This window comes from Zingiber officinale, chromosome 3B, assembly GCF_018446385.1.
Source record: "Zingiber officinale cultivar Zhangliang chromosome 3B, Zo_v1.1, whole genome shotgun sequence".
Taxonomy (NCBI): Eukaryota; Viridiplantae; Streptophyta; class Magnoliopsida; order Zingiberales; family Zingiberaceae; genus Zingiber; species Zingiber officinale.
In genome coordinates, this window is record NC_055991.1 from 40,938,990 (window position 1) to 40,966,276 (window position 27,287).

The 27,287-nt window shown below is 40.2% G+C and overlaps 3 protein-coding genes across 3 annotated transcripts; 2 read left to right on the forward strand and 1 right to left on the reverse strand.

Annotated features, from left to right (window-relative positions):
• Positions 1 to 1,284: 1,284 nt before the first annotated feature.
• Positions 1,285 to 2,533, forward strand: LOC121968230 (transcription factor DIVARICATA-like). Its single transcript, XM_042518690.1, has 2 exons — positions 1,285 to 1,961; positions 2,062 to 2,533. Exons 1-2 carry the CDS (start codon positions 1,591 to 1,593, stop codon positions 2,411 to 2,413), a joined length of 723 nt encoding a protein of 240 aa, XP_042374624.1. The 5' UTR covers positions 1,285 to 1,590; the 3' UTR covers positions 2,414 to 2,533.
• Positions 2,534 to 14,064: 11,531 nt separating this feature from the next.
• Positions 14,065 to 18,242, forward strand: LOC122056409 (non-specific phospholipase C1-like). The gene is made up of 3 exons (XM_042618347.1): positions 14,065 to 15,352; positions 17,045 to 17,218; positions 17,656 to 18,242. The coding sequence occupies exons 1-3, from the start codon at positions 14,080 to 14,082 to the stop codon at positions 17,973 to 17,975; spliced, it is 1,767 nt and encodes a 588-aa protein (XP_042474281.1). The 5' UTR covers positions 14,065 to 14,079; the 3' UTR covers positions 17,976 to 18,242.
• A 491-nt stretch (positions 18,243 to 18,733) lies between these two features.
• Positions 18,734 to 19,456, reverse strand: LOC121968231 (transcription factor bHLH150-like). The gene has a single exon (XM_042518691.1). The coding sequence runs from the start codon at positions 19,383 to 19,385 to the stop codon at positions 18,858 to 18,860; it is 528 nt and encodes a 175-aa protein (XP_042374625.1). The 5' UTR covers positions 19,386 to 19,456; the 3' UTR covers positions 18,734 to 18,857.
• Positions 19,457 to 27,287: the final 7,831 nt, after the last annotated feature.

Here is a 27,287-nt window from a genome sequence, read left to right on the forward strand (position 1 = left end):
TGTTTAATTTAGAATTGATCATGTATTGGATGAAGAGTAAAAGATCAATTTTGAATTGATCATGCATTAGATAAAGATAAATATTAATGTCAATTAAGGCAATTGATATTAAGGTAATTTTATGAATGAGTACAAAAGGGATTTTGATTCATTTCATGAAGGCTATGTTTGGTTGGGTGTAATGTAATCTAGCTTGTAATGTAATTAAATTTGTAATGTAATGTAATGTAATCTTAATTACATTACTACGTTTGGTAATATAATGTATATAATCTTTGATTATAAGGGTGATTACATTCTTTTGTTTGGTATCCATTATTTTTTATAAGAAATTTAATTCATATTATTATAAAATGACAAAAATATCCTACAACTTGTACCGACGGCAGCCGCACCTTTATCGGAGCCGGCGACCGACGACCAGCCGGCAATCGGCGACGACGGCGGTCGACGATCGACGGCGGCGATGACCGGCGGCGGTAGCGACCGGTTGCCGGAAGACTGTAAAATTTACTAGAGAGTTTCTTGCATTCATTCTTTCTTTAATCCTTCTCAACTCACCCAATTTAATGGCCAAACAAATATTATAAACTCTTCAATCATATATTTTGTTGCTACATGTGAGTTTTGCTACAACTAAATAATACTTATTTTTTATCCATAAAATAAGGTGCATCGAAAAATTGATCTTTAAATAAATCACCACTCACTTTTCAAGCTGGCACTGAATGAGATTGGTTGATCCACCGTATGAGAAGGCATTTCAGTTTTTTTTTTTTTTTTTTTGTAAGGGGATTAGAGAGCTCTTTAAATAAATCACCACTCCTTTCAGCCTTATAAGTATTTTCATTTGTTTGTATTTATATGTATTTTTAAAAAATTTATAATTTTGTATATGAAATTAAAAGATATCATTATAATATTTTCAATGTGTTGGATTGGATAGTGATTGGTTGGGTGATTCAATATAAAATGGCTCAACCTTAGGTAACACCATTTACTGATGATCGGTTTCTCTTAAGTTTGTCAAATTTTGTAAAATATCCTTTAAACTTTAGAAATTTTAATTTTTGAGAGTTCAAAAACGATTCTAATAAGTTTAGCATATCAATTACTATTTAGAAGAAATATAACGATACATCATGAACTTTTTTAATTAAAAACAAATTGACCGTGTCGGGATCAAAACTAGTAAAATAAGATATTTATATGTTTGAGGTTTGATTTACAAAAATGGAAACAATTTCTACGAGATACAAATTAACAGTGCAATTAATGAAAACGGCGATGCCTGAAGATTAGCCGACGGTCGATTGCTCTAGATTCTTACATCCACAGGAAGGAAGCGGCGGAAGAAAGGTCGAGCCTTTCCTCGCTTCCTCTCTTGGTATCCACTTCTTTTCTCTTCCTTTCCCTTGTCAAGTTGCATAGAAACTGGGAGGTCGCCGTGCTTCTTCCAGCTATCGATTCTTCTCCTACCTCGCTCGCTTCTTCCATCCAAGAACACATCTTTTGGGTGAAGTAACTTCACTTTAGATTTTCGGGATCAAGTTCTGATTTTGGGAGTTTCGGGCAACGTCGAGCACTTTGATGGATGTTCTTCCTCGGACGGACGAGGAGGCGGCGGCGCGTTCCTACGGCCCTAACTGGTTCGTTGCCCGCGAAGGCGGCGGCGGTGGGGGATGGAGTTGGACGGCGGAGGAGAACAAGCGATTCGAGGACGCCCTGGCAAAGTTCGACGGCGAAGCCCCCGACCGCTGGGCCAAGGTCGCAGCTTTCGTCCCCGGGAAGACCGTTGGAGACGTCATCAACCATTACCGCGAATTGGTGTTTGACGTGAGCGAGATAGAAGCCGGGCGCGTGCCCTGCCCTGAAGGACGGAGGAACTCGCAGTGGGTCGGTGCACGATCATCTGACCATGAGAGGAAGAAAGGAGTCCCGTGGACCGAAGAGGAGCACAAGTAAGCTCACCCCGCTCAAGCTTCCTCAGCAAAATGTATATATGTTTTCTTTCCCTGACATCGAGATAGTTGATGCTAACTATATGCCTAAATTGTTTAGGCTATTTTTGTTCGGTCTAAAGAAGTTTGGTAAAGGAGATTGGAGAAGCATATCGCGGAAGTCGGTGATCACCAGGACCCCTACTCAAGTTGCTAGCCACGCACAAAAGTACTTTCTCAGGCTCAATTCAGGCAGCAAAGACAAGAGAAGGTCCAGCATTCATGACATCACCACAATCGATTTGCCGGCTAATAAGCCCCGTTCACCATCATGCCAGTCATTTACTACTGTAACTTCGCGATCAAGCTTAGCAATGTTACCTGATTTGCCAGGGCAGTTACCACTTCTTCCTGATCAACTTCTAAATTCATTGCAGGGGGGTGAGTCCATGCAGTCACAAATTGGATTGTGAATGCCACATCCTCTGTTATTATCTTGTGTACTTTCACTATTCGAGCTTGATTCTTACTTCCCTGTATATGTATTATGACACTATAACTATATATGTTTAGGCTTCTCCTTGCAATTGGTACCAATCAGTGTCTACCACTAAACCACTAATAATTTTATGACGATGTTAGCCCACTAAACCTTCAGTGTTCATCATTCCATGCTCTTTCTGAGTACTGTCTTCTTCTGAAGGTATGCAGAGTGAATTGATCTATGAAAGTGAGAGTCAAATCCAGATCTTAGCTCGAGGGAAGTTTAAGTGTGGTCGTTTGAACCATAGTTGATGTTGATTTAGTAACCACTGGCTCAGCATCTGATTCCATGTGCCTCTCTGATGTAGACGGAAGGAATAAACAAGGGAAGTGATCCCGTCCGGAGGCTTGAGTCAGACGGAGGCTGGTCGCGGTGGACTGAGCGTTGACGGGAAGTCGCAGGTGATTTGGCTCCCACGGGTGGTTGACGCTGCTACAGGACCCTGCGCACACTCAGACGATCTCCCCCTCACGTTAGAGACCGAAACCCAGGGAAAAAGTCCCCGGATCAGGCCCTCCGACGCTCAAGTCAGGTCCTTTTTCCCCAGAAAAAAATAGAGAGAAGAAGAAAAAACAGTTGTGGAAGAAAATGACGAGGGAGTGTGTGCGCGTACCTGCATACGAGGGATTTCTCGTCTTTTTATGCCTCTTCCCTCGTAGAACCTGCCATCCTGTCATAAAACGTTAGACGCTGGGCTTTGTCGTCTAGTCCCGGACACTTGTCGTATCGCCATTTGTCGTGGAAGCATCTTTCTGTTTAGGGACCTCCGCCTTTGCGCATAGGTTTTGTCTTGTAGCGAGAGACAGCTGGCAGGATGCTACTGGTTGTGAGGGCATCTTTTCGTTTCAGGAACCTCCGCCTTCGCTTGCACTATTGGAATATAATGATTATCCTCGCAGGACCGCTGAAATTCTCCGCACCCGCACTGCTCAGCTTCTCCGATCAATTGTGACCTGCCTCTGCGCTTTGTATTTCCTGACCCTCCACCGTAGACCTGTAAATCGAGCTGACTCTGCTCAGCTCTGCCGATCTCGCTTTGCTTCCGCCTGGCTCTGCCGATCCCGATTTGCTTCCTCCTGGCTCTGCCGATCCCAATTTTCTTCCTCCTGGCTCTGCCGATCCCGATTTGCTTCCTCCTGGCTCTGCCGATCCCAATTTGCTTCCGCCTAGCTCTGCCGATCCCGATTTGCTTCCGCCTGGCTCTGCCGATCCCGATTTGCTTCCTCCTGGCTCTGCCGATCTCAATTTGCTTCCTCCTGGCTCTGCCGATCCCAATTTGCTTCCTCCTGGCTCTGCCGATCCCGATTTTGCTTCCGCCTAGGTCTGCCGATCCCAATTTGCTTCCTCCTGGCTCTTCCGATCCCGATTTGCTTCCTCCTGGCTCTGCCGATCCCAATTTGCTTCCTCCTGGCTCTGCCGATCCCCATTTTGCTTCCTCCTGGCTCTGCCGATCCCAATTTGCTTCCTCCTGGCTCTGCCGATCCCAATTTGCTTCCTCCTGGCTTTGCCGATCCCAATTTGCTTCCTCCTGGCTCTGCCGATCCTCGTTTTGCTTCCGCCTGGCTCTCCCCTCCTTCTCTTACATCTTTTCTCACGATCAACAAGTCTGTCTGACGCTTGGCTACCCCCAATGCTGAACTCTGACTGCCCCCTCCACCTGATTTTCCGACCGCCAAGTCGCCATGATTATTGACTGCCACCTCCTCTTGACTTTTGACCGTCACCTGGCTTTTGACTCCTCTAATCCTTTCCTCTTTGGGCCCCTCCATTACCAACCGTATCAGGAAGCATAGCCGATGATCATTTCGTCAGCTTGAGCATTTCGTGCGAATCCATTTGTTTATGGTGTGGTCTGATGATCATAAAGTATAAACTACAATTTCCCTTGGAACTAATTTAATTTTCAATGGTTTGGAAACTCGAATAGGACTTCTTCAGCTTCATTTTAAGTTGAAATGAACCAATTGATGGCCTTAGGAAAGGCATGAAGTCAAAGAAAAGCAAACACAAATTGTTTTGCTTAAAATTTAAAATACTTTACATGTTAAAGAGAGATAGGGACAAGTCCAACAATAGAGAGGGGGGAAGCCTTTCCATGCTATTTTTTTTATAAAAAAAAAAAGAAAAGAAAAACCTTGCCAAAAATGGTCTTCTCCTCCAACACCAATCTCGAAGTACCCCCAGACTCGAGCTTTGAGATTCATCCGTCCCATAACAGAAGCAAAAGAGTTCAGAGAAGGTTCAGGCTTAACAGTAAGTTACCGAAGCTTTCCCACCTCAAAAGAAATGAAGCTGGACTTTTGAAGAGCATTACGTATCTCTGCTCAGTCTCAATTAAAACTCTGCAGAGCCAGAGCTTTCACTCGCTTCCAGGATGACGAGATTCTTCCACCATGATGACTCCAAGCGCAAACCAGCCCACTTAGCGTTCCACGGCGACTTCCACTTTAGACTGTTGCTTTTCCAATCTGTTCTCAATAAATAAGCACCAGGCGATCGATCGATCGACCAAGCTGCTGGTTTCAAAATGTTGAATGGAAATGAGAAGCGCGGAGGCAGGGGCTCGTCTGGTGGGTTGCTGCGCAGAGCACGCTGCACGGTGGTGAGGCTCTTCGGGTATTTGGGAAGTAAAACCTCGAAGGCCCTGCACTTTGCGTCTGGAAGCAGAAGGTTGACGGCGTCGAGCGCGACGCAGCAGGCGACGGCCAGCGCTCCTGATGCGGATTGCGAACACCTCTCGGAGGCCATGGAAGACTGCATCAAGTTCCTCCACTCCTCGTCGAGGAAGGCGTGACACACAGATCGTTAATTAATTAGCACGGCGATTAATTCACAAGCTTCTTGATTTGATTTGTAGCATTTATTTTTTATATTAGCACCGTACCATGCAATATAACTTTACAGTCTCCACTGCATGCCCCAGTGCTCCACCTACGTAGCAATTGCATTTTACATTTGAGTGACAGAGTATCGTAAAGTTTATCAAGTGCTAAGTTTGGTTGAGTGTAATGTTTCTCATCATCTTAATTAATTTTATCCTTTTGAACTCGAATGGAAACTATATTCACTAAAAAAAAAATTACTATTTTGGGAAGAATTCTAGGATGAATTTCTAAAATATTTTCGTTGTAAAAATTTTTTTTGAACGAATTCTACGACGAAAAAATTTTTGTCCCAAAATTTTTTGGGATGAATTTGGGGACGAAATTGGCGACGCATAATATTTTTATTGCCAAGTTTACAACAAAAATAATATTCGTCATAAATTGTTGTAAAATTAGGGACGAATTTAGCAATAAATTATAATTTTATCGTCAAATTCGTTGCAGATTCTGCAACAAAAATAAATTTTCGTTTCAAATTTACAACAAATTTGACGACGAAAATAATAAAAAAAATTTATGATCTACTATAAAAAAAATTTCGTACCAAATTTTGTTCCATAATCTGGGATGAATCTGTGAATTTGTTGCAAATTCTATAACAAAAATGATATTTGTTGCAAAATTGTCTGCAATGAAACCATTGGTTTGGGACGAATAATATTTTTGTTGCAGAATTTACATCGAATTTGGAAACAAAAATAATAATATAAAAAATTATGATCTGCGACAAATTAATTTTCGTCCCAAATTTGCAATAAATTTGGTGATGAAAATAAACAAAAAAAATTGTGTTATGCGAACCTGGGACAAATTCACAGATTTGTCCCAGATTCTGGGATGAATCTGTGAATTCGTCCCAGATTCTAGGATGAATCTATGGATTTGTCCCAGAATCTGGGACAAATTTTGGGACAAAAAATAATTTGTCGCAAAATTAACCATACAATTACGATAATTTGGCGACAAAAAAAATTTGACGCCAAATTCGTCCCTAAATCCAAAAAATTCCAGCAGAACTAATTTATTTCTACAATTTTCATTCAAATACATATCACAACAAAATTAAATACCACATCATAAACATTCAACACATCATAAACATTCAGCACATCCTAATTAATATTATCACATCCTATTTAACATATATACACATCTATTAATATTTAAAATCAATTTTACAGTAATACAAATCCAAAAACTTCTCAAAAAGTTATACAAGAACTTTCTTCTTCAAGACTCTAAAATCTGATACAAGTCAAATAATACAAAAAATAATACAAATCCAACACCTCCTAAAAGTTATACAAGTTTTTTCAAAATAAACAATACATACATGAACTCATCCCCATATAATCTTCTTTTCCTGCATAAAAACATACAAACAAATCAAATCATTTCTAACAAGAAAGATAATTACTTAAATTATAATTCTACTTTGCAATCTTTGCCAAGAACCACTATCCTTGCAAGTCCTACAATTCAACATCTTCCTCTCCACCTTCCTTTCCACTATCTACAAATATCCTAAACATATTGCAACCTATTTCACCAGGTTCAATTGTAACTACAAGTATCCTCAATATGATACAACATATTTCACCTCATCAAATTGTAACTACAAGTATCATAAATATGATATAATCTATTTACTACATCAAATTGTAACTACAGATATCCTAAATATGATATAATCTATTTCACTACATCAAACTATAGTTACAAAAATCCTATTAGCTTTCAATCTGACATGGAGAGAATGAGGTGCCTTCTTAAAATTCTTATCATATGAAAATATCTCAAATGATAAAAACACAAAATCATCAAGATGAATTAGTTGATACTATACTTGCATTTAATGCTCATGGTTGCTTTGTTGCTAGTAAAACTCTAATCATAATTCATAATTCTAGCTTATAATGTAGTAGTTGCAAATTTCAACAAGTTTATAAAAAAAATGATGTCCATATTTAACTCTTCTATTAACTCATCAAAAGAAAATGATAAAAAAATAAATAAATAAAAGTATAAATACAACATGTTCAACTAAGAGTGTGTTACTAAATACTTACTTTTTCACCGACATAGATTTTTGGCTCACCAACCTTGCTAAAAATAAAATAACAATATTAATTAAAATAAAAAAATTGAAAGGTTCACAATCTATGAATTAATAGTTAAAAACACTAAATATAAGATGCAAAATTCAAAAATTGCCTCAAACCAGTGATAAACTCATCAGTTAAACCCCGACGATCAAGCAAATTCTAGTTATACATCCAACTTCTCTCATTCTGCATTTTGCCTATATTTATATATTTAAATACTATTAAAAATTACTACATATAAATCTTACCAATGAAGATAAATTAACAAAGAGCACCTTATCAAAATAAAGGAACACACTTATATATAAAATATTACTAGATGAAATTTTGAAAGGAATAATGCCAGTACTAGCTAGAATGCCACGGGGAAGATCTACAAAATTATTTTATGATACGAGTGTCTCCAACTACACTGAGCTCATGACAAATTGAGACCTGCACAAACAACATTACAAATTTAGTCAATACCTTAACATAATAAATCAAAAATAAAATTAATTTATATAAGAGTTAAAATAGACATCTACAGCCGCAGCCACCGGGGGCAGCTGCAGCCACCGGTCTGCCCCTATAACAACCCACCCCTTTGTACTATGTAGCCTTACCTTACAGCGTGGACGTTACTCTTTCCATGTCTAATTTTATGCTTACATTCGTTCATATTATAAATTGCTCGATACTGAGACCTACTCTAAACTTGTTTCATGGTAGGACGTGATTTGGAACCAGGCAGAGCTGAAAGGGAGTTTAGAGCTTCCAGCGGGTCAGGGTTGTGCAACCCTGACCGGCCGTGTAGCCTTGCCGAGGTCACAATTTGGCACGATCGTGTGAAAGTCACACGACCCTGTCATCTTGGTTGAACCAAAGAGGTGCACGGCCTTGTGAGTCCACACGGTCGTGTCCCCTTGGCCGAGAGGAAGAGGTACTCGGCCGTGTGGGTCCGCACAGCCGTGTCACCTTAGCCGAGAGGAAGAGGTGCACGGCCGTGTGAATCCACACGGCCGTGTCACCTTGGCCGAGAGGGAGAAGTGCACGGCTGTGTGAATCCACACGGTCGTGTCACCTTGGCCGAGAGGGAGAGGGCTGAGGTCATGTGACTCCACACGGTCATGTCACGGGTCGTGTGGGGTGTCACGCCACACGGTCGTGTCACGGGTCGTGTGGGGTGTCACGTCCTGCTCTACAAAGTGTTGGTTCTCCCCTTTGTACTTATCATCCCCACTCCAATTACTACCAAACTGTAAATTCATCATAAGCAACTCTTAGTAGTATTTCATGCATAGCCAAAAGGTAAGAAAATTCACTAGCACCAAGTTTTAACACATTCCTTGCACTACCAAGTTCCAAGATCTTCTTCCACGGTTCCGTCGCACACACACAACACACTGCTCCTGTCATCCCCTCTTACTTGAGCTTTCCTTTACCTTTATCTGCAGTATAAGGAAATGTAAATCTTTAAGCGAATGCTTAGTAAGCATCATCTACTCACAAAACAATCATTAAAACAAGAATAGGTGTTTCAAAAACTACTTAGGGAAAATACAAACATGCACTTGATAGTAATTCACGCTAAAATGCATAATTCAGAAATAGATACATGACATGTATTTTTAAACAGGTTTATCATACAAAACATTAACTTAAAAGCATGCTAGTAGTGTAATGAAAACAGGAATCTTGGCATATTATAGAGTTCATCAATGTTGCACTTTATAACTCAGGTTCTCAACCATAGGAATGTTTCCACTAAAGCAAACAATGAATTTTGAAATCTTTATATTACATAACTAGTGAAAATAATAAACAACTTGCTTTGGGCCCGACATTGTACCACTTTACACGCATCCTTAATAAGATCTGATGTAGCTAATCCCGAACTCATTAAGGTACTATTAGGCGATCTATTGGCCTAGGGGCGATCTAGGAGCCCACCCATGGACCTTGTGTCCAGTACATACCACTTTAAAGTAAAATACTTTCTTTTAAATATTATTTTCATATACTTTGCACTTACTTATCATTTAAAGAAGCACCTTATGTGCGCTTAATCCCCCACACTTATAGGGAAGCATTTTAGGGCACTTGAATATGCTTCTTAGTCCCAAACTAAATGGGAAGCAATTCAAGATACACTAACCATGCTCTTAATCCCAAAACTTAGAGGGCATCTTACATAACATGACATGCTTCTTTCTTAACATGTCTAAAGCATATCTCCACATGTATCTTCTAAATCATGCATAAAAGATATTACGAAATGCATCAACGAAGCAACTTATACTGTAGGTGAGTGGTACTTACATCCTCTCGCTAGATCTTACTATGATAAGGTGTAGGGAACACAAACTCCCCCTCTTGCATGCCTTACTTCCCCAAGACACCTTACCCACGCGTACTACCTCCTTGGGAGAAACCCTCCCCTTATATTCTCTCCTTGAAAAGCTTTAAGACTTGGAGCCCTAGGATTCTTGGCCGAAACTTGAAAGGAGGAAGAAGAAGTTTCGGCTAGAGGAGAAGAGAAAAATGAAAATTAGGTTTTGATCTCATCCATCCCCTTTTATACTAAGTGGAAGTTGAAGCATCACTTCACACATAATCTACATATAATGAATTGTTTCATATTGCTCATGTGATGCTTTACCACCACCCTAATGGCAATTTTAACTAATCTTAAATAAAAGGTCTTGGGTTCAATCCTAGCCCAAGGCCATTTACAAATCTATTTTTATTTCTTTTATTTTCTCCTATTTCTTTTTGCTCTTTTGAAAGAGAGGAAATTTACGGGCATTACAACCCCCCAGAGGTAGCCGCGGCCACCACTCTGCCGTTGGGGGCAACCACAGCTACCGGTTTGTCACTAGGGCAGGCGCGGCCACGAGCGGCCACGCGCGACCATTTACAAATCTATTTTTATTTCTTTTATCTTCTCCTATTTCTTTTTGCTCTTTTGAAAGAAAGGAAATTTATAGGCATTACAACCCCCCGGAGGTAGCCGCGGCCACCACTCTGCCATTGGGGGCAACCGCAGCTACCGGTTTGTCACTGAGCAAGCGCGGCCACAAGCGGCCACGCGCGGTCAGGCACGGCCACGCGAGGCCAAACCGACCACGCACGGCGACGCGAGGCCACGCGCGGCGACGCGAGGCCACGCGAGGCCACGCGCGGCGACGCGAGGCCATGCGAGCAGGGGTCGTAATGCGCGGACAGGCGCCGCCATGGGCGAGCTGCCAGGCGTCGCCATGGGCGGCCTGCCAGGTGCCGCCATGCGCAGCCTACCGCAGGCCAGCCGCGGCCAGATGAAGAAGGCAGAGGGCAGAGGGGAGAGAAAAGATAAGAGAGGGATTACCTGTGTCACCACTGGAGATGGCTACCGCCGTAAAGAATGAGATCGGGTTGAGAAAAAGTGAATCTGGATGTGGGAGGAAGGAATTTTGGGTTTTTTGAGAAACAAAAATATTTCGTCACCATTTTTGTCCCTAATTTTGGCGAAGAATCCAAGATTTGTCCTAGATTTGGGGATGAATCCAATATTCGTCCCCAAATCTGGGATGAATTTTGGATTCACCCCAAAATCCAATTTAGACAGGAGATAAGATAATAATAAAAATAGTACTGTAGGACCATTGTGTTATTTTATAGGGGTGGAGCGTCTTTTTGATAAAATATCAACATAGGTGTTTCTTTGATGATTTGGTAACAAAAGGGACCCTTCTGACTTTTACCCATTACATTTACAATAAATTACTGAACTGTATAGGAAAGTTTTGAAAATATCTAAATCACGTATCCTAGTTTTAAAATTACTAAATTACGTACCGTATTTTTTTAAATGATTAAAAAACTTTCAATGATTAAAAATCCACTGCTCTCAATATAATATGTCAAACTGATGTTTAAGGTGATGTATATAATCAAGAGAACTAAACGAACATATAGGATTGGTTCCATATTATTTCAAGCTCTCTAGTTCTATCAACTGGTTTATGTCAAAATCGATTGATGGACCTAAATAGCTCTAAATAACATGAAACCAATTCTTATGTGTCTATATAGTTCTTCTAATTATATTCACGACCTCAAATATTAATTTGTCACACAATATGAAAATAATGATTTTTTTAAATATAAATTAATTTTTTTTATCATTATAAAAATATTTTAATCGATTACTACACTGTAGTAATCGATTTAGCATGTTTATGTAATCATGAATAGTAACTTTAATTATTGTTATAGTGGAGTAATTGATTACTTTTTTTAATGATTAAAAAATTTAAACCGTATTCACAAAATTACTATTCTCAATATATTGTGTCAAATGGATGTTAGAGGATATGAATATAATCAGAAAAACTAGACGAACACATATGACTTAGTTCTCTGTCATTTTGAGTTTTCTTGGTCCATCAATTGGTTTCGATCAAAATCGACTGGTGGACATAGAGAACTTGGAATGACATGGAACTAAATTTTATGTGTTTGTCTAGTTCTCCTGATTGTATTTATCTCCTCAAATATCAATTTGATATAATTTATTGAGAGCAGTGATTTTTTGAATATGAATCAATTTTTTAATTATTTAAAAAAGGTTTTGATCGATTGCTACAGTGTAACAATCGATTTAATGTTTATGTGATCATGAATAGTAACTTTAATCGATTGCTATAATATAGCAAGCGATTAAAATTTTTTTTAATAATTAAAATTTTTTATTCATATTTAAAAAAATCAATGTTCTTAATATAGTATCAAATTGATGTTTGAGAACATGAATACAATCAGGAGTACTAGATGAACACATAATGCTTAGTTCCATGTCATTCTGAGCTCTCTAGGTCTATCAGTCATTTTTAGCCAAAATCGACCGATGGACATAGAGAGTTTAGAATGATATGAAACCAAGTCATTTGTATTCGTCTAGTTTTCTTGATTATATCCATGCTCTCAACTTTAATTTTGTATACTAGATTGAGAGCGGTGATATTTTAAATACGAATCAGATTTTTAAATCATTAAAAAAAGTTTTGATCGATTGTTATATTGTAGTAATCCATTCATAATGTTTTTATGATCATGAAAGTAACCTTAATCAATTGCTACACTATAACAATCGATTACTTTGTTTAATAATTAAAAATTTTAATTTGTATTAAAAAAATCACTATTCTCATATTGTGTGACAAATTGATGTTTGAGGACATGAATATAATCAGGAAAATTAAACGAACTCATAGTACTTAGTTCTATTTCATTTTGAACTCTTTAGGTTCATTAGTTGATTTTAGTCAAAATCGACTAATAAACCTAGAAAGCTCTTAATAATATAAAACCAAGTCATATATGTTCATGTAGTTATTCTAATTATATCTATGACTTTAAATATTAATTTGATAAATTATATTGAAAGTAGTCATTTTTTTTATCATAGATGATTTTTTTAATCGTTTAAAAAAAAAAATTATGTCGGAGTCAATTGCTAGGTATGGATTCGGTGAATGAGCACAAGGGCAGAAAAAAATGAATATTGAGTACATGATTTAAATATTTCGGAAATGGTTCGATAATTTGCCATTATGAGCTTGGAACTCAATTTATACCTACTCAGAAATATCCTTTTAATTATTTCTCGAGTGTTTTACACCATATCTACAGGAAATCTTGTGTTCAGTTTGCAGGTAGTTTTGATTGGTCTGAATTGATCTATATTAGGACAAAGGCATAAAATATACGAGTACAAGTCACAAACATAACAAGTGAATTCTAAACTAGGCCAGCCCAATTGGCTTTCTCAAATAGCCTAAACTAGATCCAGTGGGGAGCCAGCTAGAGGCCCAAATAATGGGCTCATATTGGGCGGCAGCAACTAACATGGACTTTTAAAAATCGTTTTTTTTTTTGTTGGAGGTGGGTGTCTTTTTTAGATTGTTCCATTAAAGAATTATGTTCAAAGTTAGCGACTTGTTATTTCATGCCATACTAAACTGTCGATAAGTCGATGACCTGAAAGATACAAAACTTCAACTACACTAACAGTTTCCTGGAAAGAGCCTTCGTTTTGCTGAGTTGCAATCTATCATTGATGTTTTTTTTAGTCGAAAGGCTAGGAATTCAACGATGCTACATCCTCTTATTTTCCGAATTCTGACATCGGGATTTTTGGATTTTTCTTCATGAATTAGCGAATCACTTTCGAAATAGCGTCGTCAAGATGTCGTGCACGTTGGCTAGTTTGCACGATACGACAGATGATCCCTTGGAAGTCACTACGGAAGTTCCTCCTCAAGACTTCAGCTCTGTCTTTCTTTATTCAGGATGTGCCGCTTTCATGGCATCGACGAGCAATTATTATTCAACACCGGGCGGCGTAGATAATCAAGTGCGTTGCGTGAAATAACGGGGGAGACGACGGTATTGCATTTATCAGCACTAGAATGAGCTCAACATGGAACGAGTCAGATAGTGAAAACGCATGATTCAAGTGTTCATTTAATTCAAAGCAAAAGCCAAAGCCAAAGCGACAAAGAGTACTAGATAAAGATAGTGACGTGGCGTCATTAGAATAATAATAATAATAATAATAATAATCTTATTCGGTGCCTCGGCATATGCCACTCGAGTACGCCTGCGTGCCGTGTCGACTCCGGCTGTTTTTCTTTTATTCGGTGTCGACGCACACCTACCGCCCTCGCGTCGCCCCGTTTGTCTCCCCGCTCCGCCCTTTCGATTGGCAAATGGATCTGGGGGCTACGCCGTCGCATCGGCGGCGCTTCCTCGCCGTCGCCCTCGTCTTCCTCTACCTGTTCGCCTCCTCCCATTGCATCGATGCGGATAGATCGGCCGGCTGGAGGAGGAAGAGGTCCAAGCACGAGATCAAGGGCCCGATCAAGACCGTCGTGGTGATCGTGATGGAGAACCGGTCGTTTGATCACATGCTCGGCTGGCTCCGCTCCAAGGGCGGCCGGCACGACATCGACGGCCTCACCGGCCGCGAGTCCAACCTCCTCAACGCATCCGACCCTTCATCTCCTGAGGTCTTTGTCTCCGACGGCGCCGTCCACGTCGACTCTGATCCCGGTCACTCCTTCCAGGCCATCCGCGAGCAGATCTTTGGGTCCGAGGACACCTCCGCGTCGCCTGCCCCAATGAACGGGTTCGCCCAGCAGGCTGAGAGCATGGGCGAGGGCATGGCCGGTACCGTCATGCGCGGTTTCGCCCCCGAGAAGGTTCCTGTCTTCTCCGCCCTAGCGGAGGACTTTGCCGTGCTCGATAAGTGGTTCGCCTCCGTCCCGGCCTCCACCCAACCCAACCGCTTCTACGTCCACTCCGCCACATCCCACGGTGCCACCAGCAACGTGCGCCGAGACCTCATCCATGGCTTCCCTCAGAAGACCATCTTCGATTCCCTTGACGAGGAAGGGCTCAGCTTTGGCGTCTACTACCAGAACATTCCCGCCGTGCTTTTCTACAAGAGCCTGCGCAAGCTCAAACACCTTACCAAATTCCACAGCTACAAACTTGCCTTCAAGCAACATGCTAAGCTGGGCCGCCTGCCCAATTACGTCGTCATCGAGCAGCACTACTTCGATGTAAAGCTCTCCCCGGCCAACGACGACCACCCCTCCCACGACGTCGGCAGAGGACAGAGGCTTGTCAAGGAGATATATGAGACCCTTCGAGCGAGCCCGCAGTGGAATGAGACGGCCCTGCTCATCACCTACGATGAACATGGCGGGTTCTACGACCACGTGCCTACTCCTGTCACAGGGGTGCCCAATCCGGACGGCATCATTGGCCCCGACCCCTTCTATTTCAAGTTCGATAGGTTGGGGGTTAGGGTTCCTACCATCCTCGTTTCCCCTTGGATCAAAAAGAGAACTGGTAAGTCACCTATTTACAGAATTCTTCATTCTTTGCAAAAATGATTTAGATAAATCTGATGACTGTTGCATTCAAACCATGCACGCTGGTCATTTATACATGTGTTTTGATTTTAGATGCTATAGACTAGAATAGTATGTGCATAGTATGTTATAGATGACCTCACGGTTCTGATGCATCAATTGTCTACCTTCCCTAGAGTGTTAACAAGCCTCTGCACTACATATTCTCATCAATGTATTAACTACTTCAGGTCTTGACATCGAAAACTACAGATGTAGATTGTAGATTCTAGATTGTAGATTGCAGCAACCTAGGCACTCCGAGCTTAAATCCAGGCATGTAATTGACCATCATGAGATTTTGAAGCTTAAATCCAGGCATGTAATTGACCATCATGAGATTTTGAAGCTTGAATGCCTATCATAAAGTTTAGCTGATTTATTAGCTTTCCTAAATATACATGGTTATTTTGCATGAATGAAAGAAGCGACATGTAGAACCCAACTTGATATCTAACCAACTGAGCAACTTAAAGCCTCATCCAAGTTGTGTGAATTTGATTTGATATGCACATCAGAGTGGACCTTGTTTTGACATATCTGACTTGGTTGATCTTACAACCAGATAATTTCATTCCTCGGTGATGTATATGGCTTTGTAGAAAGTTTGTGGGGAAAGCCTCGTTTGGTTATGCATATTCATGGTTTGGATATGCATATTCATGGTAAACAGAACATCAGTGAAAATTTGCAGCTAAATCCTTTAAGGCTAAGTGGATTATGATTTCTAGATTTAAAGTGAGCTTGAATCCTATTGTGTTTCTCACAGCACCTAGTGGTGGCTTTACTCTTGCTATGATCCATCCATACCCACTGATCCTCTTTGGAGTTGAAAGAAGCATGAACCCTGGTAATTAGGTTAGTTGTAATTGGTTTGAGATCAATCATTTACCTTGTGGTTTCATCAATTATCATGTGGTAATTTTGCATTTTGACGAGTTTTATACAAGCAAACATCAAAGGCATCAAACTTCTAATTATGGGATCTGTGGGTACCAAGGACACTATTTTAGTATTATCTCTTTTACAATCAGATAAATGAAGACATGATGGATGATAACATCAAATTTAGAACTAGCAGAAAAGGAAGTTCTGTTGGGTGTTGGCTTGGTTTTGGGCAAAAGCAAACATCGCCAAGCCTCTTGGAGGGGACCTTTACTCTCAACAGACCTAGTATAGGTTCAATTGCTGGAAACCTTGTTTGAGGGTTTATAGCAGACATAAGATGATTAGATTTTGGTATATAAAAAGTTATCTTAAGGTATAGCATTTTGGAGTTTAGGAGATTGAGTCTGTGGTGCATTTACATGTTGTGAGATATCATCTGTTTTTTATAGAGGGGGGGTTTTATTTTTGACTAGTAGTTCTTTTAAGAGAATGTGGTTAGAACTTTTTTATGTTTGCTGATCTCATTTTTGTAATCCACAATTTTAGTTTACATGTTTTCACAGGAGTGTAAATGCAACATGTTGGTCCATATCCTTGTTTGATTGAATTCAGTTTTTCTGCACTTATCCTGTAAATAACCATTGTCCTAATGGACATGAGAAGTGCACCTGTTTTATAAATTTCCCCGTCCACTCCTGTTACTTGTGGTGCCGTTTCAAAGTACTACATTTTTTTCATGCAGTGATCCACAAACCTAAAGGGCCTTATCCAGATTCACAGTTTGAGCACTCTTCTATCCCTGCAACTGTAAAGAAACTATTCAATCTGAACTCCAATTATCTCACAAAGAGGGATGCTTGGGCTGGGACTTTTGAAAGCTACTTCAACCTCAAGGCACCACGAACTGACTGCCCAGGTATCCTTCTGTACAGGTTGTATGTTTACGAATTACTAGCACTTACAGTTGTAGGAGAAGAAAACGTGATAGTTTACCTTTCATGAACTTTGATCTACTGATGAAGGTTCTCTCTATCAGTTTGAATTTTGGCTACAATCTTAGTAGTAGCTATTAGCTATGGAGAGGAAATACTCAATGTGAAACACACAAATGTATTTTGTGCACTGTGGATGAATTAGTATGGCACTGTTTCAGGAATATAGATTCAATTACAGCAACCAAAGCTTATATATATACATGACAATGCCACCACGTACAAGGGAAGACAGCTAAAATTCTTCATCCCAGCTTTCAAGCCTAAGTACAATGGATTTAGTAGAATAGAATTACATGCTTGATTTGCTACTTGTTTAATTTTGTCTCCGACAGCTAATCTCCAATTGTTTTTCTTCCAGAGAAACTCCCTGAAGTCGAGTTGCTCAGGCCTTTTGGAGCTAGGGAAGATAAAATTTTGTCAGAATTTCAGGTGGAGTTGATCCAACTTGCTTCTCAGCTTAATGGCGACCATGTGCTCAACACCTATCCGGACATTGGCAAGGGCATGACTGTCGGTGAAGCAAACAAGTACGCCGAGGATGCAGTTGCAAGGTTTCTCGAAGCTGGCAGGGCTGCGCTGAGCGCTGGAGCAAATGAGTCTGCCATTGTCATGATGAGGCCTGCTTTAACTAGCAGAACCAGTGAATGGCTGTCAGATGACGCCGTCCGAATCGTTTAATCCTCGACACGAACATTGATCGTTAAGCCTTTTGTACACTTTGGTAGTTTGCCCAACTGTAGTAAATGATTGCTAAGGAAGTTTACACGCGAATGACCAATCTTGCTCACACGGTGTTTACATATGCCAGGGATTCTTTATAGGAAATTTATAGGTAATTGCATGTACATCTTCTGTGTTTCGGATGAAACATGGATGATTATTAAAGATTTGTGTTGTCAGACATTTTTATACGAGATGCACAAAAGTTGCTACTATTTTCCCAAAGATACGTGTCTGCCATTTGAATGCAAACTCTGTATATTTGCTGTTGTTTTTTTTGTTACGTTTGGTTCTGATAAAAGAAAAATATGAATTATTAAAATGCAGTAAAACAAAACATGAATATATTCCCCTACTTATTTATGGAAATAACAAATTTAAGTCATTAGGATAAGAATAACTTTTTTAGATCAATATAAGAAATAATTAAGAAAGTTCAGAGTATAATTATAATAAAATTGACTTTGACGATCCATTTCAAGTTAAAAACATCTGATATGATTTTTTTATTTTGAAAATAATGTGATTTGAGCATTCTGCCGCCCAACCAACTGAAGAAATCTCCGGCGGACGACATCCTGCTGGCTCCGGCGACCTTTTCCTTGGATACACGCCACCAATTTAGAATACAACATGCATTCTTTAACGTGGAGGCAACAGTGTGTGATAAATCTGTCAGGAAGAAAGAATCCGATCAAATGCCTTGCAATAAAATCAGGAGAGTCAATCAGTTTCCTGGTGTCATCTTTGCTATTATCAGTACACGTCTCATCCTAATACAAGTTTGGAGATCAAATCCAGATGAACAGCTTAACAAATCATGGTACAAGAAATTCCCAATCAGGCGCCTCTTTGCGCTTCGGCCGCGGCCGCTCTCGCCGCCCCCGAGAACGCATCAGCCAGCGCCCTCATGGCTTTCACTTGCATCTCCAGCGCCGCCACGTAGTCGGCTGCCTCCTCCAGGACACTGGCTGCCGACAGCTTCCGGCACCCGGGCACCAGCCTCCGGAGCACCCGCAACCGGTCCGTCCCACTCGCCGCCGACGCCGGCCTCGTCCGCCCGCGGTCGCTGCGGATCTTGTCTTTGATTGGGAGGAGCTTGCGGCGGTTGCGGTTGCGGTTGCGGCGGCGGCCAAGGAGGATGGCCCGACTCCAGCGGGACTGGCCGCGGGCGGTGAGGGCCAGGGCAGAGTCAGCAGCGGCCTTGACGGCCCGCGCTCCGCCTCCGGCGGTGGCGCGGAGGGCGTCGAGGAGGCGGCGGCCGTATACCCGTTGCTGCGCTGTGGCCCGCCACTTGGTCGGCGGTTGGGCTTTCCGGCCGGCTTCCTCCGTTTTACTCCGACACGCTGACGAAGAAGAAGCTATCATGGTGTCTGTGTGAGAGAGAGCGAGAGAGAGAGAGAGAGAGAGGCAGAAGAGCAGAGGAAGGAGAGAGCACACCGCAGAGGGTTGGGTAGCGAAACAAGGATATAAATAAGTAAAAAATAAAGTTTTTTCCCCTTTTTATTATTTCTTGTCCCAGCTCACATCGAATATAAATTATATATATATATATATAAACCTAGGTTAAATGGGAAAAAAAATTATGGGGAAAATCCATTCAATATCATCAAAACAATCTCAAAATTCCAACTTAATTTGCGTTGTACTTGTAACATTTGCCTGCGCTTTTATTATATTGAAGGCCTAAATGCCTCATGTTCTTCCATTAATTATGACTTGGAGGAGTGGATTTGAAGTATTCCTTCTCCAACAACTACTCCATTTCTTCTTTCTTTTTTGCGATATCCATCATGATGAAGAGAAGAGGAATCTATATTAATTAATAATTAATAATGTTTTCCAGAAAAAAGAGGCGACGCTTAGAAAATACAAAGCATGTTTGGAAGACAACGAAGCATGTATACATTGCACTTGACTGGGAACAACATGAGGTTCCCCATTAGATAGCAAACAAGCAAAAAAAATGATGCAAAATTCATTTAAAAAAAGGACAAGCATATGAATCATCTCATTATATATATATCCAATTCCAAGGTCCCAATGGTACTGATGCATGCATGTGAGTGATCTGAAATCAATCCACGTCACAATTCAATATTTTTTCTTTTAAACAAAAAACTGAAGAAGCTCTGATCAACACGACATCGGGAGGGTCAAGGGTGGCCGAGGCTACCAACCTACCACTTCCCTTAGCTTGCTACATAAAATAAGAATTGAATGGTTGGGTGGGGGCAGAGCTTTGGATGCACAAGTACAGGAAATATTATCGATAAGGTTTGTTCCCGGCAAATATCATGCCTAATCAAATCATCGGTTAATAAACGGGCTAATGTGTAGCCTCTCCAAAGATTATTAATAAAGAAGATGAGGAAAACCTAAAATATACTCTAATATAGAGTTAGAATGATGCCGAAAGAGATTTCGACATACCACTCCAACACTTAAGTTAAGGGCTTACTTAAGGTACGAAGCTAGTGGAGGAAGAAGAAGAAAGTGAGAGAGTTTGATGTAGCAGAAAAGAGTCTAGAATTCTTTGCACTTACCTGCTTCAGGGTTATATAGCTGTTAGAAGAGCATCTCCATATCAGACTTTGCATTCTCGTTCATCACCCTCCTATGAGCCAATGAGGGAACCAGATCTGATAACCGTTAGTTGTCTTTCCATTCACCAAACATTATATGTTTGAAGTAGGACAATTAGGAGACCAGATCTGACAACCACATATAACCTCTTCTCCATTCACACCGTGTCACATGTTTTAGAATATTCATAATTGTTATCCGTATCTCCTAGGAGAAACAGTCTCATTATTGAGACGATTATGCTACTTTCTCATCCACATACACTCTACGCATTTTTAGTGGGCTAACGTAGGGTGTGAGTTTGATCCGAGGATGAAGAAATAAGGTCGATGTTGAGTAACCTTGAGGATAGGCAAAGTCGGCAACTGAAGCTGAAACAAGAAGGATGTCAGGATTTGAAGCCAAGTCCTGGATGGAGTCAATGGCTGAGGCTGAGGCTGAGGCCTGTTAGGACCCATCGAGCTAGAGGGAGGTGAATAGCTTCAATTGCTTAGCTTCTTGTCATTGCTTTTGTGCTCTTCATTGAATGCGCAACGAAAACTTCAATCAACTTGGATGCCACATGCACTACATCATGATTTTACTTGATATTTACCTCATTGAGATGACTAATTCAAGGGTCCACTTCTCACTCACAACATCTATTAAGAACTTCCTCCTTCTCAAAAACCTTCCAGAGGTAGAGAAGTCTCTTACAAGCTTAAGCATAAGAATACAACAGGAAATAAGAAAGCAAAGGTAAATACAATAGGAAATAATTTTACAATCAAAAGCTTACTGGCATTATTTCTTTAGCTTGGAAATGCCTCTTGTTAGTCTGGAAATGCAGCAACACTATTCTCCAAACCCCCCAAGAACTAGTTCTAAAAAATTTCTTGAAATTCCTCTTTTAAAGCCTTTAAGTCGAGGTTAATTTCTGCCTATCAGTCGACTGTGTTAGTGAGAGCCCTAGAGTCGATCATGTGATGATTGTTATTTGGACTCGATGTATCATATTCCTATATATATATATATATATATATATATATATATATATATATATATATATATAAAGATATTTCTTTATGGTTATTATACTTACTTGTATTGGTGCCAAATAACTGAGTATAATAGCGTCCTTGAGTAGAAGGTTCTTATCTATATCAGTCGATTGGTTGAATTGATAATGAGATGATATAGAGAACACTACTCTTAATCATTCCTAGTCAAGTATTAACATTTAGGGACAATGTTAATGCGATGAGACTAGCATGTATGTCAACTCGATGACTTGATCTCACAAGTCATGGATATTAGATATTAAGTTGACACATGGGTATGCATTTGAGAATGTATACTGAATGACCCGCTATGAGAAAGTATCATGGATCGTTATATGAGTGTCATATAGTTTCTCATGTGACTATTAGTATGACTATCAGTCCTTGGACATGAAGTCACCATGGTTCCCTACATAAGGAGTTGCATACTTTGACTTCGTCAAACGTCACCCGTAAATAGGTGGACTATAAAGGCGACTACTGGGTATGTAACAAATTATGCGGAGGGATGTGAGCGATGTAGAAGGGATCTATCTCTCTTATATGACGGGAGTGATATCATGATTCTTGATAGAGTGAGACCACTAAGTGCATGACCATGCCCAAATAAGTCAATATGAGATATTGAGCTCATTTGATTAGAGTGAGTCTACTTGGAGTTCAAGACATAGATTGATTAGAGGATGACACGGTCTATGCATCAATTGATCAATTTAGATGTCAAGGAAAGAAGGACATTGTCACATATTGTGAGAGTCACAATTAGTAGTCACAATGGTGATGTTGGATCTCAACATTCTTGTAACTTGGGTAGTAATGATGTGTTGCTAGATACCGCTCATTGCTTATGTTTCTAAATGGGTTTAAGAGCATTGCCAACGTTACAAGAACCTATAGGGTCACACACAAAGGGCAGTTAGATGGAGATTATGTTCATATGATGGACCAAGAGGATTAGGTTAATGTGATGAACCAAATTGGATTAAGAGTAATCCAAATTAGACAAATTGAGTTTGATTCATTTGTTGAATGAGTCTAATTTAGACTATGATTCATTGAGTCAATTTAAACCAATGAATAGAGATTCATTAAATTAAATTGATTTGATTCAAAGGGTAGATTTGATCAACTATGGGAGATAAGAGGTCAAGTTTGACTTGACTTGAGAGGGAAGATGAAGGGTCAAGTCTGACTTGACTAATGCCACCTCATTGTGACTTGGCATGTGTCGGCCAATGATGATGTTCCACATCATCAAGGCTACATCATTGTGTGTCACCTCATGAGGAAGACCAAGAGTCATGACTCTTGGTATTACATGGAGGTATAAGTGCTCTAATAAGTGGCCAACCACATAAAAAAATAAGAAAGGTGTGCTTATTCAAGGTCTCTTCTTCTTCCTCTCTTCTTTTTCTCTCCTTCTCCTCCATTGCCGAGACCTCTCAAGAGTGCTAGCACACTCTAAGTGGTTCTCTCCACCTTTTGTCCGTGTGGATACGTGTAGAGGAGTGTACACTTGACACTCTATGAGATCCGATAACCATTTGGACGAGCGGGATAAGCGAAGGGCATCACTACAAGGGTAATACTTCCTTTTCATGTAGATCTAAGGTAGATATAGTGAAGACAAACATGTACATGAACTTTTATTTATCCATCTTGGCATGGATTCGTGGCTAGCTTCGAGGTTTTCGCAATGCGAAAAGCGATTTTTGCGGCTCGAAATTGCTAATAGTGGTATCAGAGCCACGTGCGAAGCTTGTACATGTTTGTATTTGTTATTATGAAAAGGTTTTAGATCTGTAATTTATGTAATTTTTCTACTTTTATAGATTTTGTGAGTATTTTTCTTGTAAAGGTGAAGCAACAAGTGCTTGGACACTTGTAGGCTTCAAATACTGAGAAAAACCTTCCGAAACGGTAAGGTCTCGCCCAAACAAAATTATTTTTTTTTGGGACAGCGACTTAAGGCGCTATTAGATCAGTTTGGGGCACTCGCGATATTCATTTCGTGAGAAGGGGCACTGCCCCTAACCCCGCAAGGAGCATTGTCTCGCGATCGCGCCCGAAAATTGCTAAACGAGACCGCCGAGGAGTTGTGACTCATAAAATGTATAAAACAGTAGTAATATTATAGAAATTTATGTAAAATACATAATTTAGAATTATATATGATATTGTGATGGTCATGGCCCAAAAACCCCAATGTGATTGGTTAAAATTGTGTTGTAATTCATAATATGGTTTGCGCGCATTTTAGTATTGTGCGTGTTGTATATGATATGCGACCTGCGCATCGTGCCTCCCTTATTATGTTCCTATTGTAAATAAATTTTAGACTCGAATGTAACTTGAGTTTCATATTTGTAATGTACAAAATAAAGCGGTGGAAGGTCCACTCAAGAAGGAGTTACGAAGAGGGTGCTGTCAACACATGGCAGTCAAAAGGAGGCGCTTGAAGAAGCCGTTTACCCTAGGTTGACCGTCCGATCTTTTCATTGGGTTGAGAAGATCGTAGTAGGGTCATGACCTCATCACAAATTAATTAATCATTATATATATATATATATATATCATTGCTTATGTGTATGTGATGCATGCTAATGTAGGGTAATTAGTGCCTTAATACGTATATGATACACATTCATGATTAGATTAGATCTTAATTAAGTCAACTCGAAATGCTTACTAAGTTTTGATACCCATCACTACCTCGATCATTTGTTGTTGTTGAATCTGCCAAAGCAGAGCAACGCATATTATCTTGGTAGGATGCGGAGGGACAATCTTGGTCCCGCCTTTCAAAGCTTGGGTGAGAACAAACTCAATTAGATTGAGTATAACTAGTTAACTCAATTGGATCCGGTAAAACTATAGGCATTTTCCAACGGTTAGGAAGATAGTATAAAAAAGAGTTGCATACAGATATAATTGGTAATTAGTTATTTACCGATCATACTAAGTCTTGGGCGATTTAGCCAAAGCTAACTCAAGGTGTAGTATGATGTGGATCTTGTCCCATGAGAATTATAGCTAATTGGTATGAATCTAGTAGTGTGGTTTGACCACATCCATGACTTGATTCTACAAAAGCCCTATAATTCAGTGGGAGCATCATTTAGTTAAAGGCCTAATTAAATGATAAGTGGAATATGATATTTACTTTCTGCTTTATTTATGTTGTAGATTGTCATGTCGATGAACACGAACATTTTCTCCCTGCGTCTGTCCTTGACAAGGACAAGCTCAATGGAGCTAATTTCCTGAACTGGTACAGGAATTTGAGAATCGTTCTCACACAAGAAAGAAAACTGTACGTCCTAGAGTAGCCCATTCCGGAGGCACCTCCTGCCACTGCCACGTGAGCCGATCGAGATGCTTATAAGAAACATCAAGATGATGCATTGGATGTGTCATGCCTCATGCTCGCAACCATGAACTCTAAGCTTCAGAAGTAACACGAGTTGATGACTGTTTATGATATGGTTGAACATCTTCGTCAACTATATCAAGGACAAACAAGGTACGAGAGATTCAAGATCTCTAAGGTGCTGTTTCAGTGAAGATGCAAGATGGGACTCCCGTAGGTCCATATGTGCTCAAGATGATTGGGTATATAGAGAACCTACAGAGGTTGAGATTCCCATTTGGCCAAGAACTGGCCACTGACTTGATCTTGCAATCCTTGCCAGAAAGTTACAGTCATTTTGTCATAAATTACAACATGAACGAAATTGATAAGACACTGCCTGAGCTGCTAAGCATGTTGCGAACTGCTGAGCTCAACCTTAAGAAGGTAAATCCCAACTCCATTTTGATGGTGCAAAAGCATAAAGGCAAGGGCAAGCCTAAAAGTAAGGGAAAGTCCCAAGCCAAGGGCAAAGGCAAGGTAATGAAACCTAAAGGAGGGGTTGCCAAGGATGCTACCTGCTTCCACTGCTGTCAGACCGGGCACTGGAAGAGGAACTGCAAAGGATACCTGGAAGATCTTAAGAAGAAGAGAAATGAGATTTCTACTTCAGGTATATATATTATAGAAGTCAATCTTTCTATTTCTTCATCGTGGATATTAGATACTGGATGTACTCCTCACATTTGTACTAGTGTACAAGCGCTGAGAAATAGCAAGACATTGACGAAGGGGGAAGTGGACTTACGAGTAGGCAATGGAGCACGGGTTGTTGTTGTTGCTGTAGGAACTTACTTTCTATCTCTGCCCTCTGGGCTTGTACTAGAATTAGATGAATGCTGTTATGTGTCTACTCTCACAAAGAACATCATTTCAGTTTCTTGTTTAGACAAGAAAGGCTTTTCATTTATAATAAAGAATAAATATTGTTCCGTTTATTTGAAAGATATGTTCTATTGTAGTGCACCTCTGATAAACGGACTCTACATTCTAGACTTAGAGAATCCCATCTATAACATAAGTACTAAAAGGTTCAAGTCAAATGAAATGAACCGAACATATCTCTGGCATTGTCGCTTAGGTTATATAAATGAGAATTATTTATCTCAGCTCCATAAAGATGGTTTGCTGGACTCATTTGATTTTGAATCATATAAGACATACGAGTCATGCCTACTGGGCAAAATGACCAAGACTCCCTTTAGTGGACACAGCGAAACAGCAACTGACTTGTTAGGACTTATACATAGTGATGTATGTGGCCCTTTCAATGTCACTGCCAGAGGTGGTTATAGGTACTTCATTACATTTACTGATAACTTCAGTAGATATGATTATGTGTATCTGATGACACATAAGTCACAATCCTTTGAAAAGTTCAAAGAATTCAAAAATGAAGTACAAAACCAGCTAGGCAAGAGTATTAAGATACTTCGATCAGATCGAGGTGGTGAATACCTTAGCCATGAGTTTCGTGACTATCTAGCTGAGTGTGGGATTATATCCCAACTCACTCCTCCTGGAACACCACAGTGGAATGGTGTATCCGAAAGGAGGAATCGTACCCTATTAGATATGGTACGATCTATGATGAGTCACACAGATCTTCCTATATTTTTTTGGGGATATGCTCTAGATATAGCAGCCTTCACACTTAACCGTGTTCCATCCAAAGCTGTGATAAAGACACCATATAGGATATGGACTGGGAGAGATGCCCAGATATCTTTTATGAGGATTTGGGGTTGTGAGGCTTACGTTCGACGTCAAGTCTCGGACAAACTGGAACCCAAATCTGATAAGTGCTATTTTATAGGATATCCCAAGGAAACGAAGGGATATTACTTCTACATTCCCAATCACCACAAAGTATTTGTGGCTAAGACTGGGGTATTTCTAGAAAAGGACTTTGTTTCTAGAAAAACTAGTGGGAGTACGTTCGATCTTGAAGAAGTTCAAGATATGGACCATATCACTGAAGTCTTGATGGAAGTTGAACTAGAACCGCAAAATGTTGTGGATGATGAGATTGTTGCATAAGGAGTTGAGGAACAACAACTAGTTCAAGTAGACCTACCTCTTCGCAGGTCTGACAGGGTGCGTCGTTAGCCTGAGAGATACTCATTTCTCTTGTCTGACCATGACGATGTTATGCTCGTTGAGAATGAGCCTATCTCCTATCAGGAAGCTGTGATGAGACCAAATTCTGAGAAATGGCTAGAGGCCATGAGATCC